Source organism: Pithys albifrons, chromosome 3 (assembly GCF_047495875.1).
Source record: "Pithys albifrons albifrons isolate INPA30051 chromosome 3, PitAlb_v1, whole genome shotgun sequence".
Taxonomy (NCBI): Eukaryota; Metazoa; Chordata; class Aves; order Passeriformes; family Thamnophilidae; genus Pithys; species Pithys albifrons.
The window spans coordinates 36,705,265-36,716,304 of record NC_092460.1 but is presented as its reverse complement, the minus strand read 5'-3'; the positions used below and the strand labels follow the sequence as shown (position 1 = coordinate 36,716,304).

Sequence of the window (11,040 nt, the reverse complement as noted above, 5' to 3'; positions counted from 1 at the left end):
ATGACTTCTATGATGAGACTTCCTGGAGACCAGGTAGAATGGAAAAGGTAATTTTCATTCTATTCACAACAGAGAACACATGAGGAGACTTCTGAAGTTTTTAATTTTTTTTCTTAAAATTACAATGAAATAAAAGCAAACCTTCAAAACACCCTCCAGAAGGTGGTTACATTTGCCCTTGCCAAGACAAATCTAGTACATGTCAGAGCAAACAGACACCAAGATTAAGTCTAAAGCTTTAGCTCTCTGCTGCTTTGCTCTGGAGCCACAAGAAGGGCATCTTCCTACCCCATCTTTCCAACTCAGAGTTCCCACAGGAACTAAGTAAGACTGATTTTGATAACTAGTTGGTCATGCACCTCTTCCTTCCATCAATGGCAGAAAGCAAACGTTTCTAGAAAATTTACAAGAACTTTCAACTAAAAGAAGGGGAAAGATATCTAGCACAGACCTAGACAGCTCAGTTTAAAATTACTTCCAGGGTGCTTTAACCAGACACTCTCAGGGTTCTTTACCAAAAAACCTAATTCTGAATGTTATTCTTCCTTTCATATCTAGGGAATCTGAGTGAAACCAATTAAATAGCTTGCACGAGGACACTCAAATGTAATGTCTGATCTGGGTTCTACCTTCTGATTACCACAGCCGAGTCTTAATAACTCCCTCTTTCCTCCACAAAGCTGCAGGCTTCAGCAAACAAAGCATTCCTTATAGCTAATTGGTATTACATGGAAACTCAACTGCTCTTATTTACAAAACTACGGATTTATGTCAAGCAAAGCCAATTATGCTTAATGTTTAAACTATTGCAGGTGCTCAATGACATTGTTGCTAGGCAGTAGAAGTGAAATTGCTCTTTTAATGCATCTTGTTCCAACTGGGAGCACGTGTTTTATCATCAGTGCAAACTTAACAGATGGAGATCTTAATCCTCTCTGGTGAGTTTTCTTCACTCTCCTCTCCTGTACTCAAAATGGTGTCCCATGCTTTTAGACTTAATTGAGGTGCTCAATAAACTGTCTGGGACAGAACTTGCATTTTTTGTATATGTGTACAAGAATACAGTATAAAAGACACATTTAACCACATTAAAAAGAAACCCCAAAACTGTACCAGTAGAAACTAGCAGTGCATTTGGCTATTCAAGGTTAGTAATGACCTCTGCTGAGCACAGCACCTACTGGAACAGTCACAACCAGAGCTGCACAAAAGCAACTTCTTCCAAAGTCAAGACTGACTTTAGAGTCCTTTATACTAATTTCACTCTGTGCTGAGAGATTTAGAAAATTTAAGCAGTATTCAAATAGAAAACTCAACTCAGATATTTCTTGTCACTCCTAACCTCACTTAGGAGGCCACTTTTTCCACAATACATCCCTTTATAGTGGGATTTTGCCAGCTCAACCCAAGACAGCTGCCCAACCGGTTCCTTCATTGCTGAAAGCCTTTCTTGCATGACTACATGCCAGAGAAGTCCTATGCAGGGAGTTAACTAATCCTCTTTTTCTTGCAGGATGATCTTCATCAAACAACTCAGTTGCAATAGCTGCATTCTATTATCTGCTGTCATCTCTTCTCAAATTTCAAACTCTGTGGGGAAAAAAAAGAAACAACCCTGTCTTAGGAAGTTTGAGGGCATTCAGCCTGAGAATGCAGCAGTGGAAAACACTTTATCTTAAAATCAGGTTAGATTTCTTGTTCTCCTGTTCCTAATATAAACGGCTCCAAACTATTGTTATTGTTGCACTTAAAAATTTATAAAATTATCATCAGGTGTTAAAAGCATTTTGTAGACCAATTAAACTCACTGGCCCAAATCTTAGATTTTATTCTTTTATTACATAATTGTTCTCCTTTTGTGTATAACTCTCAAATGCATTGACAGCAACCACATACCTCCTGTCAGCAGACTCCAGCCAGCGTTTTTGTAGCTTTTCTGTGCCAAAACAAAGGCCAAGTCAAGTATTCAAGAAACTGGGATTTTTGGGTTTATTGCAATACAAATACATTTTAGAAAATAGTACCTTATGAGCAAAGAACTGTCAGGTGCGATGGATAAATTTACTCAAATATGTGGAAATTAGTCTGTCTCCCACTTTGCTGTGGCCTCAGATAAAGATCCTTCAGCCTCTTGGTGTCTCTCCTCTCACAGCCCCAGCTCCAGCCCAGCTTTTGGAAAGTCTGTACCTTGCTGGCAAGAGCCAGGGTAAGGCAAGCAGGCAACCTTTATTCCCCTACACCACTTCTTACAGGACAAACAGAGTTGTACACTCAGCTCTGCCATCAAGGCATGACATCCCCCACTAGTCAGAAAGCAGATCTTTGACATGATGAACATTTCAGATAAAACTTGTAGAAAGATATACTTACTTCTTCCATCTCCACTGGGGCTTCCCAGAATTCTTTTATACCATGAAGATATTAAACAAGTTCCACAAAAACCTCACTTCCAGATGGGTACCTTCTCCTTTCTACAATATCTGTTGCCATCTGGTTTTTAATGGGCCCCTCAGCCACCTTGTAGCTCTCCCACTGACCCTGATCTCCATCTTCACAAGTTATTTCCCATGAGACATATATCAAATGTTTACTGAGATCAATGTAGATCATCTCTACTGTGTTTTGTTTAGAAAATGAATTCTCATTATGCAGACATTAAGGTAGTCTTGCAACTCTACCTCTGATATATTTATATTGCATTTGATTCAATTTTCTGTTCTTTTTTAATCTCATTACTTTAAATATTTTTTTAAATTATTAAATAGTAGTGAGATCAAACTAACAGCTTCTTCCTGCTTTCCTTCCGGATTCTTAGGTGTATTTACTACATTTTCATCCCTATTCCACAACACCTAACCCAAAGTTACAGCATTAAATATGGTTAAACAGTGATTTCCTTTACCAGCTCTTTCACAGTTTCAGCTCACAAACTACCCTGTGTCATTTCAGTGCATTGTCCTTTTAATGTAGTTTCTCCTGTGGGAGAGCACTCCTCATATCTAGCAAGCATTTTAACTTAACTACCACTTCCATTATAAACATCTTGATATCCAAGTGCTCCTTTAGTTTTTGGGTTTGATATGTTTCCTTATCCAATTCTATCCTCATTCTTTTTAGTAATATGACTTTTAAAAAGAAATGTTAAGTGCTAGATTAACATCTCTCACACTAACAAAATCTACCAATTTTGGGAAAGCTTAAAATTGTGTAGATCTTTAAACTGGAATGTATTTCACTAAAAATATTTTCACCCCATTTCCAACTGTACCTACCCTTTCCCAAGCTTTTTCTCCCAATCCCTTTCACTCCTTGCAACTGGACAACAATAAATAATTTTAATATAAATAAATTCTCATCTTCAGTTCTCCTACCAACAATTTTCTTTATATCATCCTTTATGAATGTCAAATCTCATAGTACTTCTCTCAGATAAGACTGGATACCTCAGCATCAATTTTTCATGGCACAGTTTATGGACCAATGACTGGTATACGTTTTCTAGTATATTTTTGTTAGATTTCCAAGTAATTTGCAAGGAAAGTTCCAAAGTACAGCTCTGTCCATTTTAGTGACAATGAAACTAAGTCAAAAACTGGCAGAACCGTGAGTAGCAGATCAAGCAGCAGGTTCAAGAACAGCATGTGAGTCTCCCACCTTTGCAAGAATCAACCAGCCAATACCAGACTCCAATATTACTTGTAAATTATACTGCTGCAAAGTAATTTGCTAAACAAATGCATACATGTTTATTAATTTTGAACCATTCCTAAGTACAAATATATGTGGATATCTATCTATTTCCATACAGAGATTAAAAGCTTCTCTCCATTAACCATGCCTAGCAATGACCCCTCCTCCTCATCATGAATTACGACAGTGCAGCCTTCTACAAGGCCAAATCCCTTGACAAATGCTATTTTGTAAACTTATAAATAACATTATTATTCATCAGATAATTCACAAAATACATTGGCAGTTCCACTTAAGCACGCTAGGTAATTTATCATCAGAAAGTTGGTGGAGAACACAATCAAAATTTAGTCAAACAAGAGTGAAATTTTATCAGGTTTTCTCTATAGTAGACAAAATGGGAGAACTTTCCAGGACAGTATCATAATGCTTGATGGTTTTTTCATGCTTCAAAAGCTTTTCTCCAGGAAGGCTTCCTCTGAATTCACTGGTGTAATCCTGATGCAGATTGTTGTATCTGGGGGAGATGACAGAGAAAGAAAATACCAAAACAATCATCTTTTCAGACATTGGCTTCACCCATTGTTTGTTAGGCAACACTTTGCAAGGTACAGTGCCTTCTTAGTTCTATGCAGCCAAAAAACTTAGGCCAGTAATATGCATTTTTCTAGAACCTTTCAGAACTTCAGGATAAGTGCCAAATCGGATGCAGATGTTAATAATACCTTTACTTTATCTTTTAAACAAATTTAAAAAAACCCACACTTTTTTCCTCAGGGAAATTTTAGTGCATTTTTTCTAATTTACAGTTTTAAAACCTTGTTTCTGACCACACCTAAATCAGTGTTTATCTGAATAGTACCCACCCTGTTTTTTCTCCCCTCTGGGAGAATCTTTATTCAGCACAAAATGAAACAGTAACATTTGACCTCAAAAATCATATTTCTTGTATGGTTTTCTTACTGAAAAACGAGGTACCTTGATTCTGAAGTGAAATACTGATTTAAATGAAATTTTTAAAACTTTTTTCTTACTTTTAGGAAGATTGAAGGTTAAAAAAACCCCATACAAATACGCAAAGTTGTGGAAAAATTTTTTGTTGAGTTCAACATAATTTTATGGCAAGTTTTTGACAACTAAATCCTTTTATTTTTTGCAGTAAATGTCACAAATGAAAATTTCATTTTACAGAAGAATAAAATCTCACTTCATAAGGGGACTATAAAATACATGCAGGAGAAACATTTTTAGTTGTGACTCAGGTCACATTTAGAAGAAGAGAATCAAGCTGAAATAATGGACAAGATGCTACGGTAAACTTTGGTGCTGCAAAGTTGATGCTAAATGTAATAGAAAAAGCAATACTTTTGTCAAGAGCTCTAGAAGTGCACTGCCCTTGGAAGTTTTCTATTACTATCATCAAATTTCTGCTTCATGAAGGTTTCTGAAGGATTTCTATAGAACTGCCTCTGCAAGTCTAAGAGGGAATGCCACTTACACGTGACCCTTCCCACTCCTGGTGACACAGGTTGCTTCCCTCCCTCTTCTTGACTTCAAGTATTACTTATAATGCTAACAATAGAAAGTTAACTGCCATAAATGTTCTGGAATACAGGAGGCAGGCTGACTCTCAAGCCATGCTGGATGGAAGAGGGAATCACAGTTCTGAGTTCCCTGCATTTTACAGGCAAAATACAGAGATTAAACCTACGCTCTACAGGTGGCATAAAATTCCTTCCTTTGTGGGGGATGAGAAATTATGTTGTCTCCAGCAGAAAGTTGCTTTCATCCCATGCCCAGTAGAGTATCAGGAAACACATTGGTTTATGCTGTCAAAACCACTGCATACAACATTAATCTGTAGTGGACTGCTGCTTCCATAGCACCTTGCTGCCTGCTGCCCTATACTAAAGATGCAAGCTTGTTGAGATGACAGCATTGTTTTCTACATACTGATACAAGGCCAAGCACAGTGGAGGTCAGTTCCATGGCCAGTATATCATAGTGCTCGCATCTGAACTCCATGCCAACATATTTACACCTTTCTATATAGAATATGATGCTCTTTTTTCTTTAAGGCATTTTTATGTTAGTAAGACCCCTTAACTAAGGCTAATGACATCAGTCTTTTTTTTTCAACTTTACCACACTTATCCACATATGATCTATCACTACCAATTCTTCATTACACACTTCTTTACAGATTCTACAAGAACTTTTGTCTACAAATGAAACATCAAGCTTTCATTTTCACACACATACCTGTGTGCAATGGTCCAGAACCCCAGGGTGTTCACCATCATTAAAGAAGCCAAGAAGAAGAAGAATCTCTCCAATTTACCTTCATGCAGCAAGTGTGGAAACCAATTGCCTTGGTAAAGCAGACATTTGAAGCAAAATTAGTTTGCCTTGCAGCAAGAGATGTGGCTCATATGGAAGACATGAAGATAACTTTCTGTAAGACAACCCCAGCATGTGTTCTGAACCCCCCTATAGCTGTTTATACAGACTTCATTCTCACAGCATCCATGGTTTGTTTGAGTCTACAGTGTACATTTGCTCTTGCTTTGCAGATGCACAGTACAGACCTAAATAAACTAAAGAACCTTTCTAATAAATCTGAAGTGTACTGGAAAACCTAATTCTGCACAGCAACTCACGTAATGATTGGGCCACCTTTCCTCTGTATTATCCTGTGCACACAGCTAAATGAATGTTAAATGTGAAGGTTTTACAAAGAGCTGGAATTAAGGTGTCCGGTAGAAATCCTTGTTCATACCTCTCATACTTTTGATAGATTCTTCTTAATGAAAAACATTAAAAAAATTTAAAAACCCAAAAACATTAGAAGCCTCAGTGCCATGGATAGTGCTCCATTACCAAGATGTCACCTGATATTTTACTTTACCTTTCTTTATAGTTACCTTTAGCAACACGTCTTTCTTGTACCAAGTGTTTATTTGGAAGAATCAGACATTTTTCTACCAAGGCTTTTGGCAATAGTGTCTGGGACATTTTGGCAGCCTAAACTCCATTCAGCAGAGCACAGAACCACTTGTGTGCACACAGAGGCTTCCCTGCCTGTATTCCTGTGTGCTTCAGTTTGCAAGTGTATTGCTTTCAATGTTCATTGCAACAGGTCTGCAAACAAGCTCAGGTGGTAAATAACTATGGAAATCAAGACGCTTAAAAAGAAAGCCAGCCCCAGTCAGTGTGCAACTGAATACAGTAAATACCTGACGTACTATAATCAACTACAGCAAAACCATAAAACCAAGGTGAAAAACAAGTCACAGTAGAAACTGAAGTTACAGAATATCAGAGACCTATACAGTGCTGTAATGACCATGTAGATAACTTGGAAATACAGGATATTTATTGCCTTTAAAGAAGGCAGATAGACTGTCTTCATTAGCAATTAATGAAGAAATATAGAATGTGAAGCAGCTGGTGCTGAAAATGTGATGTCCACACTTTCAGGGGTGTTCACATCAAACCACTTCCCACAGATAGCTGGAACATATCAGACATGAGCACCCTTTTTTTTCATTAGCTCCATCCAAATGGAGTGCAGTTGTTTTTATGCCTCAAGATCATTCCGCAATGCAAATCAGAGATGATCAGGAGATTCAGATTAAAAACACATTCCAGAACTGCACTAAAATACCAGCATCAATGTGCCCAAAGTCACCTTTCTTTGCTACCTCAATGTCTGGTATCAAATCCTGCCCATAGAAATACTGTGGCTATTCCCCGTGAATGACGTAAAGGGGAAAGAAGGAAAACCAGACTTCTTGCCACAGCTGTGCTGTACAAACCTGACAGTCTTCACCAATCTTTTTGGCCACTAATGCCATCTTTAGCCATCTAAAGCCATCCTTAAGTTGTCAATATTTTTCTAATTAGAGAAAAGAGCAGTTCCACAGCATAGAGCAGAGACAGCAGTCAAAGAATTACAAGCCTCCCCAAACACACAGTCATGTATTCACATTTTTCTTTTCCCTCCACATCTTAGAGTTGTAAACACATTTCTTTTCAAAGCTGTTGCCTTTAGCTCTCCTGGGATTAACAGAGAAGAACTGCCATCAGTGCAGCAGTTTTTCAAACCCCTCTGCAGTTCTCTCCATGCCACATTACCTTCCTGCCTGTCTCAGAGCAGCACCAGTTCACCACAGCCTGCACCCCTCCTTTTGTAGCGTTAGCTCAGAGCAAGTTTCAAAAGTTATCAATTAACATTGTAAGTTGACTGAGCTCCTAGGTGCTATAACTTCATTTTAGCAGCTTATAAACTTTTACTGTCATAATTCACAATCAGGTAGTTTTTCATTTTGCATCCCCTGGTGGCCAGTAGAAGTCAGGGAGAGAGCGCATCGAGCTGATGAAAGAGAAAGCACACTTGGGGTTCGGTGCTACAGCTTGTCAAAGCAGAGTTCACAGTGTCTGGTAGGTTACTCACATTGGCTAGGCTAACTGTATGAGCAGCAGGAGCTTCATAATGGAATGATATTTACAATGGAACCTGAACAGAAAGCATGTACTTAAAAATAGCACTGAGTGATAAAAACAAATAAGTAAATAAAAATAATTTAGCAGCTTCAAAGAGAATGGAGTAAAATGGATCTTAGAAACTGTCTTACCCCTAGTGAAGGCACCAGATGGAAGGACTGAAAGTTGGAATTGTTTGTTCTGTGAGGGTAGGAGGGCAGCCTGGCAAGCAGATCTGGGTTCTACTCTGACTTGACCACCAGCCTCCTCCATGTCCCAAGTCAAAGATCATTGCTCTAGCTTCTCCCTGCTTCTTTTACTAATTGCCAGTGTTTAAACAGTGAGGCCAGGATAACGACACAGAGGTTTTGAAAAACCCTGTATTGTAAATGGGCAACAGCATAGGCAGGCACAAAATTGTATTGGGCGTGGTAAGGCTTCAGCTGCCATAGCACACGGGTTTTCTCTCTCTAGTTTTCTGCTCTGTCCAAAACAAGAGGTAGGAGCAAGGCATTCTATTCCTTTCAGAGAGGGGCAACAAGGTTTGTCAGGGGTGTCTTTCTCTACAGAGGAACAAGGATGGCAGCAGTCCTAGGATATCCAGACTGTAATCCTACTGCCAATACACATTTTCCTTGGTGGATGCAGGAAAGATTATTGTAACCATTGCCTATTTTCAGCTAAACATATTTATTTCTCAATCTTTTTTCTTCCATTTTCCTTTTTAAATACAAATTTTTCCACAAAAGAGGGGATAAACCTGGACTACATTTACTTCTACTTACACTCACTTTACAGAAAATACTCTTCTCTGCTGTCAGGAAGCCTTGGGAGAACAGCTGTCAGTGCTAAAACATCACCTGTGTGTTTCAGGCACTAAAACTGTCTTTAGACGCTTTCACCCCTTACCACTAACCTTCCACAAGCTGTCTGCAGACTCCAGCACCCTCACTGACTGGGTTTGGGGTTCACACTTTCGGTATCTTACTCTTAGCCATGCACATCGGGAACTTGGTGGGCCAGCTTGTTTGTTTCTGCCAGAGTAAAGCACTCTGGGCATTGCTGTGTTTGAGGAGTCCAGCACTTTCTCATCCTTGAATCAGCATGCAATATGCTAATGATTCACTTTCCCCCAAAAGAACTGCCTTTGGGTTCTATCAATCCTTTACTTTTCTATGGAGATTGCCAACAGAAGTGTCAATTACAAGGTTGGTTTGTCATATGGATAATTGCTCGCTGGGAATTAACTTTCTGCAACAAGCTTCTGATTTCCATTTTTACTCCAACAAAGGAAATGCTTTGTATCATGAATCACCACAAATAATCAGAAGTTTCCTTTAGTTGCATATATTTTAAAGAGACTTTTCTTATTGGTTGTAGGTGAATTGGTTTTGTATTTTAGAACCAATTAAAGGATTAAGCCTTGGCAGAGTCAGTTCCTCAAGTCTGCTGTACCATCATGGAAATAAAGTACATGGTAAGCTTTCACTGACATGTTTCAGTCCTATCAATTTTGCATCAAAATAAGTCAGTACAAGAAAAACGAATATTATACAACAACAAAACACCTGATCCTACCAAAACAGGCAGAGGTGTAGGTGAAGCAGTGATTAAACATGGACAAAAGCTTTTCTGGGCTGCTTCTGGTGGATGACTTACAGTGATGAGCTGCTGACAGTATTAGCCATCAAAGAAAAGGTTGTAAACCAGTCTTCAACACATACTAGCACACACAACATACCTGTTACTAAGATGGCACCCTTGGAGAGCTCAAGGAAAAGCCCAAAGTTGCACAGGAAGGCATTCAGGTTTTTCTTTTTCTTTTTTTTTTTTTTTTCACTGAATAACACTATCATATTTTATTACAGAGAAAACACAAGACTAAGCAAAATAGTCACATGTCAGAAGTTAGTCTATTCAGTACCACTCTTGCATTTTTGCATCTATCTTGCATCCTAGATATGATCACAGAAAAATATTAATTCATATTTTTGAAAAGGTTTGTACTGCCTTCTATCATTTCATCAACTTAGTGGGCATGTATTTAGTGTTTAATCATACCCAAATTAAAGTCTCAGTCTGCCTCTAATCCTTATTAGCTAAGTAGGTACCAGTGGACACCACCATCTGGACTGCAATAAATATCCTTTAGCTTTATCATCTTTGGTATTTAGAATCACACAAGGCTCCAAATGAAAAAAAAACCAACAAAACACAAACAACCAACAAACCAAACTGAAACCAAAAAGCCTCAAAAGAAAACAACCAAAAAATGAACAAACTCAAACCACAGCAACCCCCTCCATGGTTCTCCAAATACTGCATCTGGGGCAGTTTCCTTCCTCTGACCTTTTTCATTTTTATTTCTTTTCTACATATTTATGTTAATATTTTTAGAGAAATGTATTCTGAAATGATTGGCATAGGAGGACAGGTTTTGTCTTGCATCTTCTTCCGTTAAAATGTTAGGAGAGGTAAGAGATCCAAAAGAAAGCAGTTTCCCAGCTTGTACTGAAAATATCACTGTCACCCATCATCTGTTTGCACTCGTCAGATTTTAAAAAAAGTCTTATTTTATCATATTCACACCATCCTCCATAGATGCGTTAAAAGTGATTAATGCAGCTTTGACTGACTGATATCTGATCAACTTTGCCAATAAAAACCCAAATAAAATTCTAAACTAGTGACATGAAATAGGATATAAAAAAGTTTAAATTTTTTCAACACCCTCTGTGCTTCAACACTTCAAAATACACACTGGAGGATCTACTTCGCTGTGGAAATATGGCAAGCATGGTCTCATTGCTTAGAGATGGGAGAACCAGAAATAGTCTTGGCTCAGGTTTTAGTGAACCAAGAATC

General features: G+C 38.2%; 1 protein-coding gene across 4 annotated transcripts in view; it reads right to left on the bottom strand.

Moving 5' to 3' along the window:
• Window positions 1–3,719: 3,719 nt before the first annotated feature.
• Window positions 3,720–11,040, bottom strand: part of SLC15A5 (solute carrier family 15 member 5) — a 33,284-nt gene continuing 25,963 nt past the window's right edge. For all 4 annotated transcript variants that reach the window (XM_071551375.1, XM_071551376.1, XM_071551377.1 and 1 more), the window contains 2 exons: window positions 5,953–6,061; window positions 3,720–4,207 (listed from right to left, as the gene is read on the bottom strand). In XM_071551375.1, the coding sequence (XP_071407476.1) occupies window positions 4,063–4,207; window positions 5,953–6,061 (254 nt within the window). In that variant the 3' untranslated portion in view covers window positions 3,720–4,062. The remainder of the gene's footprint in view (window positions 4,208–5,952; window positions 6,062–11,040) is intronic.